The sequence below is a fragment of the Mizuhopecten yessoensis genome, unplaced genomic scaffold, assembly GCF_002113885.1.
Source record: "Mizuhopecten yessoensis strain PY_sf001 unplaced genomic scaffold, ASM211388v2 scaffold11073, whole genome shotgun sequence".
Classification (NCBI taxonomy): domain Eukaryota; kingdom Metazoa; phylum Mollusca; class Bivalvia; order Pectinida; family Pectinidae; genus Mizuhopecten; species Mizuhopecten yessoensis.
This window is the reverse complement of record NW_018408866.1, coordinates 477,162-495,329: the sequence shown is the minus strand read 5'-3', so window position 1 is coordinate 495,329 and position 18,168 is coordinate 477,162. Positions and strand designations below refer to the sequence as shown.

The 18,168-nt window shown below is 37.3% G+C and overlaps 1 protein-coding gene and 1 long non-coding RNA gene across 2 annotated transcripts; both read left to right on the top strand.

Moving 5' to 3' along the window:
* Nucleotides 1-4,423: 4,423 nt before the first annotated feature.
* Nucleotides 4,424-14,198, top strand: LOC110465379 (general transcription factor IIE subunit 1-like). The gene is made up of 5 exons (XM_021521154.1): nt 4,424-4,506; nt 7,014-7,716; nt 8,755-8,986; nt 9,797-10,016; nt 12,795-14,198. Exons 2-5 carry the CDS (start codon nt 7,070-7,072, stop codon nt 12,962-12,964), a joined length of 1,269 nt encoding a protein of 422 aa, XP_021376829.1. The 5' UTR covers nt 4,424-4,506; nt 7,014-7,069; the 3' UTR covers nt 12,965-14,198.
* Nucleotides 14,199-14,254: 56 nt separating this feature from the next.
* On the top strand, nt 14,255-15,482 carry LOC110465380. Its single transcript, XR_002464603.1, has 2 exons — nt 14,255-14,575; nt 14,902-15,482. It is a non-coding gene; the product is annotated as an uncharacterized LOC110465380 (long non-coding RNA).
* Nucleotides 15,483-18,168: the final 2,686 nt, after the last annotated feature.

The following is an 18,168-nucleotide window of genomic DNA, read 5'->3' as shown; positions in this document are numbered from 1 at the left end:
AGGTTCGAGAGTATTTAATTAACTGCGACGATAATCCCCATAAATAGGGAGGAAGTTATGTTACTACCGAGAAAAGGAAAATTAGCGATCGTGAGATCGTCATGTTTGTCATACAGAATTTGATGTTGGGTCATGACCTTCGCTTAATTTGCTGTCATACTCTTCATGTAAAGTAGACCAAAAGAGTAATGTAAATTGTAGGTTTTCGTGGTTTTCGTTCACAAGCTTTTCATAATAATATTTCATTCATCATTCTTGTACGGGTTTACGTTTTTATAAAGTCATATTTTACAGTCATACCAACTGAAATCCACATGTGAAAAAAGGCTGAAGAATTCAAAGATAAGTGGGGGCAATATATGACTACACAAATTACGTACACAAGTTAAAAGAATGAATCGATAGTATTAAAATGTGTGATTGTTTTCTAATCAGTGTGAAAGGTGTCGTTCACTCGACTAGTGTTTGCGTTACACAGCAGTGTAGACGTTCTGTCAACGTAGAAGCTATACGTTACAAGTTATTTCTGGGTTTTATTTTATTTTTATTTCCACTGATTACGACAGTTTCAGTCTCTGTTACAGATATATCATTGTTTATATTTGGTACAATCACCATAACATAAAGGGTGTGGACATGGATTTAATCATTTCAGACCATTAACTCCCATACGAAGAAATAGGATCGTGATTACGAACATATTTCTTCTATGTATAGACTCTGTTATAGAAAGGGATGGGCAAATAGTTTATTTGTCAACAGGTCGCATCTATCCAGTATTTTGAACGAGGTATGGTGAAGTTAATCATTAGAGACAACTTGTATTGAAAATCCTGTTACTAGCCTTATAAAGAAATAAAGGTTAACAATTGTAAAATTATATACACCTGGCACGTGTTTAGGCCGCAGATATCAAGTGTGGGTTCAGTACCCGAGGTTGGCCGTAGGTGGTATGAATAGTACCCGAGGTTAAGCGTAGGTGGTATGAATAGTACCCGAGGTTGGCCGTAGGTGGTATGACTAGTACCCGAGGTTAAGCGTAGGTGGTATGAATAGTACCCGAGGTTGGCCGTAGGTGGTATGAATAGTATACCCGAGGTTGGCCGCAGGTAGTATGAATAGTATCCCCGAGGTTGGCCGTAGGTGGTATGAATAGTACCCGAGGGTGGCCGCAGGTGGTATGAATAGTATACCCGAGGTTGGCCGTAGGTAGTATGAATAGTATTCCCGAGGTTGGCCGTAGGTGGTATGAATAGTATACCCGAGGTTGGCCGTAGGTAGTATGAATAGTATCCCCGAGGTTGGCCGTAGGTGGTATTAATAGTACCCGAGGTTGGCCGTAGGTGGTATCAATAGTACCCGTGGTTGACCGTAGGTGGTATGATCGAATGGTACCCGAGGTTGGCCGTAGGTGGTATGATCGAATAGTACCCGAGGGTGGCCGTAGGTGGTATGATCGAATAGTCCCCGAGGTTGGCCGTAGGTGGTATGATCGAATAGAACCCGAGGTTGGCCGTAGGTGGTATGATCGAATGGTACCCGAGGTTGGCCTTAGGTGGTATGATCGAATAGTACCCGAGGTAGGCCGTAGATGGTATGAATAGTACCCGAGGTTGGCCGTATGTGGTATTAATAGTACCCGGGGTTGACCGTAGGTGGTATGATCGAATGGTCCCCGAGGTTGGCCGTAGGTGGTATGATCGAATAGGACCCGAGGTTGGCCGTAGGTGGTATGAATAGTACCCGAGGTTGGCCGTAGGTGGTATGATCGAATAGTATCTGAGGTTGACCGTAGGTGGTATCAATAGCATACCCGAGGTTGGCCGTAGGTAGTATGATCGAATAGTACCCGAGGTTGGCCGTAGATGGTATGAATAGTACCCGAGGTTGGCCGTAGGTGGTATTAATAGTACCCGGGGTTGACCGTAGGTGGTATGATCGAATAGTACCCGAGGTTGGCCGTAGGTGGTATGATCGAATAGTATCTGAGGTTGACCGTAGGTGGTATCAATAGTACCCGAAGTTGGCCGTAGGTGGTATGATCGAATAGTACCCGAGGTTGGCCGTAGGTGGTATGATCGAATAGTATCTGAGGTTGACCGTAGGTGGTATCAATAGTACCCGAAGTTGGCCGTAGGTGGTATGATCGAATAGTACCCGAGGTTGGCCGTAGGTGGTATGATCGAATAGTATCTGAGGTTGACCGTAGGTGGTATCAATAGTACCCGAGGTTGGCCGTAGGTGGTATGATCGAATAGTACCCGAGGTTGGCCGTAGGTGGTATGATCGAATAGTACCCGAGGTTGGCCGTAGGTGGTATGATCGAATAGTATCTGAGGTTGACCGTAGGTGGTATCAATAGCATACCCGAGGTTGGCCGTAGCTGGAGTTCAGATACGTCTTCACTGAAGGGTTTTATGTTGACTCACAGTGGAAGTCACAAACTAAATTTTAATGTGTGCTTCCTTACTTCATATTTCGAGTATTTGTTTCCTTGACGATAGTATCGGCACCATCTCCAGACACGTTCATTGACAGACTACACAATCTGCACCCTCGATATCCAGGAGTTACGCTCTTTTACGCTCTCTGCACCCCTGGAATGTGTCATAGCAAAATCGAACGTTGTGAATGAGACGAGAAGACGAGTTGGGTCCTTTGATGAACATCAAAATAATCTAGCGGTCTCGTAACGGTAAAACTTACTGGCTTTGAAGTCGGGCGTCGCTCCTTTGTTATCTTCAAATGACAGGTATAAGCCTAGAGATTGGTCTCTTTTTTTTTTACCTGAGACCAATCAAAAACCTATCTTCGTGCCTTCAATTTTGCCATGACATATCCCAGGGGGTGCAGAGAGCGAAAGTGAGCGTATCTGTGGAGTAACTAGGAACTATTGTTCAAGAATTCATCAAGCTATAAAATTTTGTTATTATATTTATTTCGAGTCTGGTATGATATGATCCTGCATCGAAACATCCTCTTAATTACACGCATCTTATTTCAAATAATGTATATTAATAGCCAAATATTTAATTCTAATTCAGAATGCATCAATACCAATTCGACACTTGACATATTTACATTTCTTTCAAATTTTCTTTGATAATAACATAATTTGCCAATATTAATTTTAAGGACACTAATCAAAGAATAGAGGGTAAAACATGGTAATACCAAAGTGTGAACAAAACAAAGTGTAATTCGGACTCAAAAATAAATGAAACTAGGGCAACATATGAGCGAGGGAAAGATGAACAGGGATACCCTTGAAAAAGTAGAAGGAGAATAAGACCAGTCAAATTAATGAAAATAATAACGAAAATCATGACGGGTATCATAAAACTTAAACTTCATCAATCTGCATCCCTCGAAACGTGTGTAGTCGACTTCCACCATGAAAATCGTGATATTTGATGGAAACCCTGAATAACCAATCAACTGTGATATGTAATAACCGAAGTTGGAGAAATGTAATGACGTTACTGTCAAGAAAGGGAAACTTCACAATAAGGAAATAATAATGGTCATGCTTATCGGTACTGAGCAGTAAGGCGTCCCATGTTGTTCATTTTTTCAGTAAAGACCTAGACAAGCAGTGTTCTGGATCTTATTTCAGGAGTGTACATACGTATGATCGACCTGGTCAACATATATATTTCCTGTTATTTAAAAACAATACTTATCTGAATGAAAAATTGAAGAAGCTCAAGAGCTCTTCAAAATCGTAAAATAGTTAAATATAATTCAACTCCATGGCCCAGTTGTTCAAAACTATCGTTAAGCTAACGATGTCGTTAAACCATGGTTAGCGAGTCGTTAAATTTTTAACGATAATTTTGAACAACCGCGCCCAGAAGTTGTTTGTTTTTGAAAATATACTGGCCTGCTGATGATATCGAGAATGATTGACTTATGAGTCGACTTCGATCGTACGCATTTATTCTCTTTGAACTTGCAGTGCCCTTCACTACAGCCTTAGATTTTATAGTGCAGAACTTGTACATTTTTTTTACACCGTTGTACCGTGTACATATGATACGCTTCATTGGCCATTAATATTTGCTGTTTCATACTGATGGTACATATGATACGTATCGTACTAGTCGTCGAAATGTCACACTTATTTGTAAACACTTGCAATAGGAAGATGTGATACCATGATTTTTTTGAGTGTGTTTGCTCAACACCAACTGTGGTTGGACTCACAGGGACTTGAGCATTTGTTACAGCTATATTTGGACCTAAACCCGGTCTCTCTACGTACTGTATGCTTTTCAATTAATACATAAAATTAAAAGGATAAAGCCTAACGGAACTGCAAATGTTAAAATATGCCTTGAAAGTTTTGCAAATCCAATATCAAATACCCGTCCAACGGGTTATTTCCGGAATCTATTTCCGTGTCTAAGAGTATGTTTAGTATGTCATTTGCAACATCCGGTTAAGCATCAGCGCGGCATCATGAATGGGAGAAGGAAAACACAGTGAGGAGAATGATAAACGATGGTAAAATATAAAGTATCTGTTTATCGTTTTATTTAAAGATGGTGATATTTATTTCCTTATTTTCATCAGCATAGCATCGATCATGACGACCACAAACGCGTATATATAGGCCTAATGTAAATTCCTTTGGGAACTCTAACGTTATCAGAGAAGTTACAATACAGATTAATATATCACGGAATTAGATACTCCTATAACATAAGAGGCCGTTGGTCGGCCTTCTTTCTATCGGATATCATTTTGCCGACTGCGACACGGCGCCTGTCAAGAGTATCTCGCCGTGTAAACCTCTAACACTGTTGGAGTAGGAATTAGATTGCTATCTAAGTCCGTGATAATAGTTATACTCTCATTGTAGCATACATGGAGCACAGGGGCGTGTATAGACTTATATGATCAATTTTAAAATTAGCTCGAAATACATATATATTAAATAAAACGCAAGATTTTGAAACATATTTTTATCCTTCAATGTTCAAAATAGAACTTGTAGTAATAAGTAAATTGTTGTCATGATTCAAATAGAGAATGATATGACATACAACTGTGACCAATACAACTTTATATTTTAGAAGTTAAAATAAAGTTTAACATGTATAAGAAAATCATAAATCATTTAAAGTTGGACAGGTATTGCTGAACCGGAGGCAGTTATTCTTATGTTGTTGGTGTTTTATGTGCATGTCTACAGTCAATATATCAGGATTCCTGAGCCCTGAAAATATTGTCTGTTTGCAATGTTGGTGAAAACAATACCCTCTGCAGCCTGCACAAAGTTCTTGTTCAGCGTGTGCTGACTTCAGGGTTTCCTGGCTATTTTTTGGTTATTTGCATCATATATACAGAAAATGAGAGCTTGGCCATTAAGCATCCATATAAACGGAAAGGTCACAACTTATGACTATTACTATGTGTACATATACTATACAATAACAAATCAAGAAAAAACATATTTTGCCAGTTATCCTTATTAACAGTAATTATATAATCATGACATTTATTTACTATTGATTACATTTAGAGGTGTTAGGCAGTTATTGAACACATCACTGTTGATGAATTTGGTAACAACTATTTACAACAAAAACTAGGTAAAAATAGACACAATCGCGATCGCTTTCTCTCATTTACCATGATTAGACTTACACAAGCCCCACACATCATCCTAGAGGTTTGCAAAACCAAGGGTGTGCCAGCCTTTGCAGTCTGAACAATTTTGGTCGTACTAATAATTCTCAGTTTTGAACACATTATGATAGATTATCAAATTATGGAATTGAAGATAATTATAAACATGAATTAAATTGCACTTTGGGATAGTTGCTACATGACCATATATAGCTGGCACAGCCTTTACATTATCTGAAATGTTCATTTAAGATCTGTTTGATTCAATTTATAGATCTTTGATGGATATTTTATTAGAAATAAAAGACTTGTTCAGTTAAACCTTTCATTGAGTCCATTAATTGCCAAATGGTTCAGGAACTACATTATGTACCTCCATGTAAAGTAATTGAACAAACCTTATAATGATGTTACATCTCCCTCCAATTCAATCCCATTATTGTAAGAAATAACACCCAATAGGTCAGATAGGTTACCACACTTATCTGTTGCGTAAATACACCCTTTTTTTTGTTAAAAGGGTTTCCCCTTATAGGTGTTCAGTAATACCTGACCCTGCTTCACATGTAATAAGAACTTTATAATTATGAGAGAAAAAACATATTTTCAATTTCTTCAAAGTGACAACTAGGCTATAAATGATGATATCAAACTATTTGAAATTAAAATGAAAGACTTAAGTTCTAATTTAATTTGACTAAAACTGGTGTAAATATTAATTGAAAAATATATGATGATTGATATGAAACCGTTCCTTCTTCACAGAGCCTGGTAACATTCTTTCTACTAGTATTCTATATGAGTTGCTTCCCTTGCATTGCCTATAGTGAAAATATAATTATACTTTCCACAGGAATGATTGGGTTGAAATTTTGCAGGTAGTTAGGTCAGGGTACGTTTGGTATGAATCAGAAGAAAAAAATGGAAAAAATGTTATAAGAAATTTCTGGGCATGCAAAAACCTTCCTTGATACTCGCATTCCTTCTTGTCACCCATATATTGTGCATATTGAATAGCCAGACCAATGCAACCAGCTGGTGACAATCACATTCATTTGGTAAGCACACAACAAAAAGTTGTGGCATACAAAAATCACATTGAAAACTTAACTTTTCCAGGTGTATTTTATTCCAATCTAAGAAAAAGATAATGATAGGAAAAGTATTTTTCTGCAGGCATAGATCATATATAATTAATAAAAAGTGTAAATTGATCTGTTTTGCCTTAATTCCTGAGAGCTCCTTGCAGATGTTACAAGAAGTGTTTTTATTTTTATACCCCAAAACCCACAATGTCAACAAGCTTATAGTTTGTGCAAAGCTATATAGTGTGAAAGAAAGGTACATATGAAATCCTACAGTATTTTTTCTTGTTTCAGATGCCAAAACCATGACTAATTCATTGACTGAATCACCCCAAATCTGAATTCCAACCATGAATGAGCCAGACATCTTAACAGAAGTCCCAGAGACTTTGAAGCGCTTGGCTCGCTTGGTAACCAGAGGTTTCTACAGTATGGAACATGCCATAGTCATAGACTTACTGGTACGCAACCCCTGTATGAAGGAAGACGATATAGCGGAACTTCTTAGGTTTGACCGAAAACATCTTCGAGCACTGCTTAACACACTTAAAAATGAAAAAATTGTCAAGATGAGGATGAAGGTTGAAACAGATGCAGAAGGTAAAAGTACAAGACATAACTATTACTTCATTGGCTATCAGGTATTTGTGAATGTAGTTAAATACAAACTCGATCATGTGCGACGCAAAATTGAAATGGAGGAGAGAGACAATACAAGTAGGGCATCCTTTAAATGTCCGTCCTGTTGTAAATCATACACAGACTTGGAGGCTGACCAGTTATTTGACTTTATGAGCCAGACTTTTAGGTGTACCTTCTGTGAATGTGAAGTGGAGGAGGATGAAAGTGCTATGCCAAAGAAAGATGCAAGAACCTTGTTGGCAAAGTTTAATGAGCAGATTCAATCTGTTTTTGACTTGTTAAAGGAATGTGATGACATTAAGCTGGCGCCAGAGCTACTGGAACCTGAACCAACAGATATCAGACATCTCAGAAGGTGAGTGGATTAAACAAGCTTTACAGAGTGTAAGTTAAGTATTCTTACAAATATATGTATCAATCATATCCTAATCTTTGATTTTGATTATATCGTATGTTTCACACCTTAATATCAATAATTATTATAAGACCTCATTTCATTAATCTTGTTTCTTTATGTTTCTGATTTTTCACTTCAGTAATATATTCTATATAAATATACATATATTGTACAATATTTAGTAGGAAATGAAGCTTCAGCTAAGTCTTATGCAACTTGGTTCAGATGGCAATAGTTGAAGCTGACAGTACTGTGCACTGTCATTATGTAATGACCTTTATCAGTTATCTATATAACAAATACAGTTTAAATGCATTGCAAACAGTGGTTTTCATAGGTGAATTTGGGGCTTTTATAAGGCCCTTTCCCATAGATGATTTCTGAAAATTTGTCTTACAAGCTTAAGGGCAATATATATATATATATGTTCAAACTTAGAGGTAGCCCCATAGACAATCACTATGTAAAAAAAATACTGTAGGTCTATTGGAATAACTTATTTCATAGACAAAGCTGTCTTTCAACATACTTCCTATGATGTTTTATAACTCAATAATAAAAATAATATTGAATGAAAAAGTCCTCTGTGAAATTACTTGTCTTTCTTTATTATTACTTGTATTTTCTCTAAATTCGTGTTACTGAACAGTGAACTCAATAAGTAAAATTTTCTTGATCAAGGTCTGATCTATCAGGTTTTCAACAGGTCTACAAAAAGTCTGTTTTTAACTTTTTATCTCACAGACAATAAGTCTATGGTGTGAAAATCTTAAATGCTATGGCTACAAAAGTCAGGCCCCTGTGGAAAAGAGGTAGAAAAATCAATGGCAACACAGGGATGATATAACAGGAACTACAATACTAACTTTATAATGTATATAGTTTGTATGCTTTTAAACACAGAAATTTTAAATGAACTATAATGCTATTTTTATAATGAATTTAGTTTGTATGGTTTAGTTGTAATTTATTTTTTTGTTATTTCCCATATTTCAGCCATAATGCAAGCAAGCAATCAAGTAACAAAGAAGGTGATTCAAGGATTTGGTCTGGGGATGCAACCCGAGGAACAGGATTTGGATATACTGACATGGAAAGTAATGTTACCATTACCATGGATACAGAGGAGGAGGCTCAGAAACGAGACAAACAGAAAATCAAGGACCGTCCAGAATGGATGGTCAAGAGCACAGTACAAACTACAGCTTCCAGTGATGTTATTGATTTGGTAAATACATGTAATACATGCTGCTGCATAAAACAGTCACTGCCTACTTATATGAAGGCTTAAAAGGGAAGGAGCTTTCTTCCAGTCAATTATGTAGATGTATTATATCTCCATTGCAGAATAAGTGTTATACCTGGGTATTTATAATATTTAAAAGTAGCTGTAAATACTCCATCAAAAGATAAGTACTTTGTATTTAACAGATGTTTGTGAAATTGCTATTACTTTCAATAGTTTTAATCTACTCATGCGTATGCATGAAAGATATAAATGTAAATCATATTATAGTGCCTGTCAAGTAAAACCTTATTACTGCCACCTTATAATTTTGTCCAGTAAAACTTTGCTATACTGTAACATTTTGTCCAGTAAAATCTTGTTATACTGCCACCTTTTGTTCAGTAAAACTTTGTTATGCTCCCACTTTTTGTCCAGTGAAACCTTGTTATACTGTAACCTTTTGTCCAGTAAAACCTTGTTATACTACCACCTGTTGTTCAGTAAAACCTTGTTATACTGCAAACCTCTGTTGTGCAGTAAAACCTTGTTATACTGCAAACTTCTGTACAGTAAAACCTTGTTATACTGCTACCTTAAATCCAGGAAAACCTTAATTTACTACTACCATTTGTCCAGTACAACCTTGTTATAATGTCACCATTTGTTATTTTCCAGTAAATTTTTGGCAAATTATTAGGGGTGACCAAAGGAAATGTGATGATAAGAAAAATTGAAAAGCAGACCTTTAAATACATTAATGTTCTCATTTTAATTTCAATGTTATTTATCACTAGCCTGGTTTCTTTACAGCCGGACAGGATGGATGTAGCTGGGCCATCTGGATTGGACCTTCCCAAACACCCCAATACCAACGAGATAGAGACCTTGTTGATCATACATGAGAAGAAGAGGAGTGGTCCGCCCTTACCTGGGGCTTCAGGGACCCAAGGGGCTGACAGCGATAGTTCAAGTAGTGACTCGGAGGATGAGAAGACCAACAAACCAAAACCAACGGCAGCAGCAGCAGCAGGTAATGCTAGAACATATACTGTAACACATTAACCGTTATAAGTTATATGTAAGGTTAAACTACAGTGATTGGTGTAGGATTTATGTTGCCTTGTACTATAATACATTGACTGGTGTATATACATGTAAGATATATGTTATCTGGTACTGTAATACATTTACCGGTGTAAGATATATGTTACCTGGTACTGTAATACATTGACTGGTGTAGGATATATGTTACCAGGTACTGTAATACATTGACTGGTGTAAGATATATGTTACCTGGTACTGTAATACATTGACTGGTGTAGGATATATGTTACCAGGTACTGTAATACATTGACTGGTGTAAGATATATGTTACCTGGTACTGTAATACATTGACTGGTGTATGATATATGTTACCTGGTACTGTAATACATTGATCGGTGTAGGATATATGTTACCTGGTAATGTTATACATTGACTGGTGTAGGATATATGTTGCCTGGGACTGTAATACATTGACTGGTGTAGGATATATGTTACCTGGTAATGTTATACATTGACTGGCGTAGGATACATGTTACCTGGTACTGTAATACATTGACCGGTGTAGGGTATATGTTACCTGGTCCTGTAATACATTGACTGGTGTAGGATATATGTTGCCTGGGACTGTAATACATTGACTGGTGTAAGATATATGTTACCTGGTAATGTTATACATTGACTGTTTTAGGATACATGTTACCTGGTACTGTAATACATTGATCGGTGTAGGATATATGTTACCTGGTCCTGTATTACATTGACTGGTGTATGATATATGTTTCCTGGTCCTGTAATACATTGACTGATGTAGGATATATTTTACCTGGTCCTGTAATACATTGACTGATGTAGGATATATATTACCTGGTCCTGTAATACATTGACTGATGTAGGATATATTTTACCTGGTCCTGTAATACATTGACTGATGTAGGATATATGTTACCTGGTCCTGTAATACATTGACTGGTGTAGGATATATCTTACCAGGTACTGTAATACATTGACCGGTGTAGGATATATGTTTCCTGGTCCTGTAATACATTGACTGGTGTATGATATATGTTGTCTGGGACTGTAATACATTGACTGGTGTAGGATATATTTTCCCTGGTACTGTAATACATTGACTGGTGGAAGATATATGTTACCAGGTACTGTAATACATTGACTGATGTAGGATATATATTACCTGGTCCTGTAATACATTGACTGGTGTAGGATATATTTTCCCTGGTACTGTAATACATTGACTGGTGGAAGATATATGTTACCAGGTACTGTAATACATTGACCGGTGTAGGATATATGTTTCCTGGTCCTGTAATACATTGACTGGTGTAGGATATATGTTACCTGGTACTGTAATACATTGACTGATGTAGGATATATGTTACCTGGTACTGTAATACATTGACCGGTGTAGGATATATGTTACCTGGTCCTGTAATACATTGACTGATGTAGGATATATATTACCTGGTCCTGTAATACATTGACTGGTGTATGATATATTTTGTCTGGGACTGTAATACATTGACTGGAGTAGGATATATGTTACCTGGTACTGTAATACATTGATCGGTGTAGGATATATGTTACCTGGTCCTGTATTACATTGACTGGTGTATGATATATGTTGTGTGGGACTGTAATACATTGACTGGTGTAGGATATATGTTACCAGGTACTGTAATACATTGACTTGTGTAAGATATATGTTACCTGGTTCTGTAATACATTGACTGGTGTATGATATATGTTGTCTGGGACTGTAATACATTGACTGGTGTAGGATATATGTTACCTGGTACTGTAATACATTGACTGGTGTAGGATATATGTTACCTGGTTCTGTCATACATTGACTGGTGTATCATATATGTTACCAGGTACTGTAATACATTGACCGGTGTAGGATATATGTTACCTTGTACTGTAATACATTGACTGGTGCAAGATATATGTTACCTGGTAATGTTATTCATTGACTGGTGTAGGATATATGTTGCCTGGTTCTGTCATACATTGACTGGGGCATCATATATGTTACCAGGTACTGTGATTCATTGACTGGTGTAGGATATAGTATGATATATGTTACCTGGTCCTGTAATACATTGACCGGTGTACGATATATGTTACCTGGTACTGTAATATATTGACTGGTGTATGATATATGTGGTAATGTTATACATTGACTGGGGTAGGATATATGTTACCTGGGACTGTAATACATTGACTGGGGTAGGATATATGTTACCTGGTCCTGTAATACATTGACTGATGTAGGATATATGTTACCTTGTACTGTAATATATTGACTGGTGTATGATATATGTGGTAATGTTATACATTGACTGGGGTAGGATATATGTTACCTGGGACTGTAATACATTGACTGGGGTAGGATATATGTTACCTGGTAATGTTATACATTGACTGGTGTAGGATATATGTTACCTGGTTCTGTAACACATTGACTGATGCAAATACAACTTGAGTAAACATATCAGTGTGCAAGTACATCTTGGGATTATGCGGTACAAGAAATGTGTTATGAGGACCTATGATTTGACCTTTGACCTTGGTAGACAAAGACTACAGGGAGGGGGGCTATAGATTGCATTTTGCTTGTTGACCAGTACTAGTGTATGTAACACATCAGTGTAAAGTTTATGTAGTGGGTGAATTCTGTAAAAGTTTAAGGAAGCAGCAAGAGATGAAATAATACATTTTGTATGGTAAATATTTTCTATTACAGTGGAGGAGATGGAAAGTGATGAAGAGGAATCCATCCCAACAGTTAATGTTAATGGTCATCCTGTTCCTTATCATGAGGTCACAAGTGACATAATGGCTAAGATGTCTCCTGCAGAGAAGGAGGAGTATATTCGTCTAGGACAGGAAATGTACCAGGACATGTATGAGTGATGAGAGTGTAGGTTAAGGACAGAAAGTGAACCAGGACACGTAAGAGTGATTTTTGTTGTCTGTCCAGGACAGAAAATGTGATAGGACACATATAAGTGATGTCATTGTCAGTCTAGGACAGGAGATGTACCATGTATAATTGATTTCTGTCCAGAACAGGAGATATACTAAGACATGTTTGAGTGTTTTCTGTTGTCTGGGTAAAGGACAGGAAATGTATCAGGACATGTATGAGTGATGTCTGTTGTCTGGGTAAAGGACAGGAAATGTATCAGGACATGTATGAGTGATTTCTGTTGTCTGGGTAAAGGACAGGAAATGTATCAGGACATGTATGAGTGATTTCTGTTGTCTGGGTAAAGGACAGGAAATGTATCAGGACATGTATGCGTGATGTCTGTTGTCTGGGTAAAGGACAGGAAATGTATCAGGACATGTATGAGTGATTTCTGTTGTCTGGGTAAAGGACAGGAAATGTATCAGGACATGTATGCGTGATGTCTGTTGTCTGGGTAAAGGACAGGAAATGTATCAGGACATGTATGAGTGATGTCTGTTGTCTGGATTAAGAACAGGAAATGTATCAGGACATGTATGAGTGATTTCTGTTGTCTGGGTAAAGGACAGGAAATGTATCAGGACATGTATGCGTGATGTCTGTTGTCTGGGTAAAGGACAGGAAATGTATCAGGACATGTATGAGTGATGTCTGTTGTCTGGATTAAGAACAGGAAATGTATCAGGACAGGTATGATTGATTTCTGTTGTCTGGGTAAAGGACAGGAAATGTATCAGGACATGTATGCGTGATGTCTGTTGTCTGGGTAAAGGACAGGAAATGTATCAGGACAGGTATGCGTGATGTCTGTTGTCTGGGTAAAGGACAGGAAATGTATCAGGACATGTATGGGTGATTTCTGTTGTCTGGGTAAAGGACAGGAAATGTATCAGGACAGGTATGCGTGATGTCTGTTGTCTGGATTAAGAACAGGAGATGTATCAGGACAGGTATGCGTGATGTCTGTCCAGGACAGGAAATGAACAGGACATTTTTGAGTAATTTTTGTCCAGGACAAGATATGTACGAAGGACATGTATGTGTGTTGTCTGTCTTGGACAAGAGATGTACTAGAATACTTAAGAGTGATTTCTGTCTAGGACAAAAATTGCACATGGACATGTGTTAGTAATTTTTGCTCAGAGCAGGAGATGTACAAGAATATGTATGTGTGATGTCTGGTGTCTGGGTTTACGACATGAGATGTACAAGAACACGTATATGGGATGTCTGGTGTCTGGGTTTAGGCCAGGAGATGTTCAAGAACCCGTATGTGTGATGTCTGGTGTCTGGGTTTAGGCCTGGAGATGTACAAGAACACATATGTGTGATGTCTGGTGTCTGGGTTTAGGACATGAGATGTACAAGAACACGTATATGTGATGTCTGGTGTCTGGGTTTAGGCCAGGAGATGTTCAAGAACACGTATGTGTGATGTCTGGTGTCTGGGTTTAGGACATGAGCTGTACAAGAACACGTATGTGTGATGTCTGGTGTCTGGGTTTAGGACATGAGATGTACAAGAACACGTATGTGTGATGTCTGGTGTCTGGGTTTANTATTTGTGATGTCTGGTGTCTGGGTTTAGGACAGGAGATGTACAAGAACACGTATGTGTGATGTCTGGTGTCGGGGTATAGTACGGCAGATGTTCTAGGGCATGTGTGAGTGGACATGATTTCTAAAAATCAACATGGCTGCCATTTCCCATCTTAGATTTTGTGAAAAACAATATGATCGGTCATTTCTGTAGTCCAAACACGGTATTTCATTAAAATAAGAATTTAAAAAAAAAGAAATTTAATTATCGCTTTAAAATCATCGGACAAATCACATTCAAATAAGCATAAAATTCATTAAAAGTGTGTCTGGTGTCTAGGTTTAGGACAGGAGATGTACAAGAACATGTATTTGTGATGTCTGGTGTCTGGGTTTAGGACAGGAGATGTACAAGAACACGTATGTGTGATATCTGGTGTCGGGGTATAGTACGGCAGATGTTCTAGGGCATGTGTGAGTGGACATGATTTCTAAAAATCAACATGGCTGCCATTTCCCATCTTAGATTTTGTGAAAAACAATATGATCGGTCATTTCTGTAATCCAAACACGGTATTGAATTTTAAAAAAAAGAAATTTAATTATCGCTTTCAAATCATCGGACAAATCACATTCAAATAAGCATAAAATTCATTAAAAGTGTGTCTGGTGTCTAGGTTTAGGACAGGAGATGTACAAGAACATGTATGTGTGATGTCTGGTGTCTGGGTTTAGGACAGGAGATGTACAAGAACACGTATGTGTGATGTTTGGTGTCGGGGTATAGTACGGCAGATGTTCTAGGGCATGTGTGAGTGGACATGATTTCTAAAAATCAACATGGCTGCCATTTCCCCATCTTAGATTTTGTGAAAAACAATATGATCGGTCATTTCTGTAGTCCAAACACGGTATTTCATTAAAATATGAATTCAAAAAGAAGAATTTTAATTATTGCTTTAAAATCATCGGACAAATCACATTCAAATACACATAAAATTCATTAAAAGTCAAACTTGGAATTTAAATAAATTCTACTTAAGCAAGTTTCACGAAATTTTACAGCAGCTATACACAACAAATTCTGATATTAACAGCATAACAAGTCATTATCTGAGATGCCTGCTGTGAAAAGCATTTCCAACTAAGAAATGTACCTATGGTATCGCTACGTAATCTCTATACAGTTTGCCAACACTTTTTAAACTGTTAAGTAGAACTTGAAGTATAACTGCATCACCAACCATAGGAGACCAATGGAAAGTGATACTCCTAGAACATTCTTTTCCTTGTAGAGATGGATGTTTATTAATTGAAACATGATTTTTTTTCCCTTAGTTTTACCGCCGAAAACAATCGGTTTTCTAAAAAGTGCCTTATTTTCCCAAAATAACCAAAAACTGAGGAATATATTCCAAATTTTTATACAGATAATCTTATATTTTCCTTATTCACAAAGGAACAGACTGTTGGAAAATTTAGGTAATAAAGCAGTGATAGTTGTAAGCAACAACTAAAGTAAATTTATAATTAGGAGATTCATATTTGTTACACAAATGTTTCATTGAAAAAACTACCACATTTAATGATCTTTAGTGTATATTTCTACAGTATGAAAGGTGAATGTCAGACTGTTACATTTAGTTAGTAGTATGATGTGATTGTATTTCACAATTAAATGTTGATGTGAGCAAGAGTAAGTAAAAATGTCAAGGGAAATAATTTATACCTGTCGACTACTGTTGCTAAAATCATTTTAAATGGCATTTCTTGTGGTATATACTGTATATTGTAACAAGGGTTTTGTATTTAAGTATGTTGTTTTTCAGCAATGAGTGAAAAATAAAAAAAAAGAAAGATAGTAGTATTTTATTCTGATTTTTTGCCCTTTGGGTGTTTGTCAATCCATCAGTCAACTTTTTACAATAAAAATAAAAAGACTGCATTTACGAAAGGGCTTGATGGATTTTCACCTTTAGCTTTGACATCAGTTAGACAAAGCTATGGATGCCTCAGGAGGGACGGGGAAAAAATAAGACAATACCATCTCCAAAAGCCTATGTAATATAACCCATCTCTTGGAAAGCTCTACCCAAACCTACCTACAATGTATATTTAGGCTGGTTAGGCTAACAGATCATGCTATCGTGACTGGCTAAGGGATCCCGCCCCACCCATGGAGATTTTAGTCGGTAACCATATACCTGTATGCCCTGGGTCCTTTCATGCATGATATTTTCACATGTTTGTATGGCTTATAGTCACCGGTAAGGTCTTCCTAAGTGTTTTTAGGTCAACTGGCCTGAAGGCTCTCCTTGTCCATCCCTCCAACCAGCATCAACTTTTTACTATAGACGACTTCTTAATCAAGATACCTAGGCCATTTATCTGGCAGTAGCATGCTGGGATAAATGACCTTCACTCGTATTCAAGGTCACTGCCTTGGTCAAGAGTATGAAAAAATCAAACAAAACCTGGCATGTCCTCAAATGACCATAGCTGTTAATAGGATGTAAAACACAAACAAACAAACCAAACTTATAAGAATCCTTTAAACAACTCCTTCTGAATAACCAAAAGGTCCAGGATGATGGTATTTTGCAAGAAAGCTGCTAGTATAACCTTGATTGGTATTTGTGGTCAAATATGTTAAAACATGTTGAGGCCTACTGTGATGACATCTGGCCAGTAGCATGCTGGGTTTAAGGGCCACCGATTCAACTTTGTTGAAATGAATCACCATCACCCATATTGAAGGGCATATGTGTCAAATGTTATGACAACATTTAAACTTTATTTTTCTGAAGAACTGAAAGGCTTAGAATCATGCTATTTGACTAGTAGCTTCCAAGGTTTGAGCCTTACAAAGTTTGTGAATTAACAGACCTTCACCAACTTACAAGGTCACTGAAGTCAAATATGTTGAAAATTTGAACATCTTCTAAAGAACTGAAATACCTAGAGTATAATTGGCTGAAAGATTCCTGGGATTGAGTTAGCTCAGCAAAGTTTGCAGCAAAAAAAAAAGACTGACCTACTCCCTTGCTCAAAATATATGAACTTATTTTACATCCCCCTCCCAATAACCATATGTTATTTCTAGGCTTGAAGAGACATTAATTCATGCTACCAGGATTGGGTCGGGGATCCAGTCCCAACCTTAAGGGTTTACCTTTTTGGGTCATGATATAGAACCAGTTCAGACCACAACCATATAACCTAATATACAATTGCTGGTAATGAAGAGATGACCTTCTACCAAGATTTGCCCATGGGCCCGTCATCTCAAGTCATAACATTGAAGCAGTTGAGATGTCCTACCCTATACGTATAAGTTTTTTTCTTCATGTTGATTTGACACTTACAATTTCAAGTAAACTAAACTGCTCGTGTAACCCGGTGTAGCCCGTGATTCTGTGTAACCTATAGTGTACCGATGCAGTTCTGTATAACCTATACAGTGCATGTACCGATGCAGTTTTGTGTAACCCGGTGTAGCCCGTGATTCTGTGTAACCTATAGTGTACCGGTGCAGTTCTGTATAACCTAGTGTAGCCCGTGATTCTGTGTAACCTATACAGTGTACCGATGCAGTTCTGTGTAACCT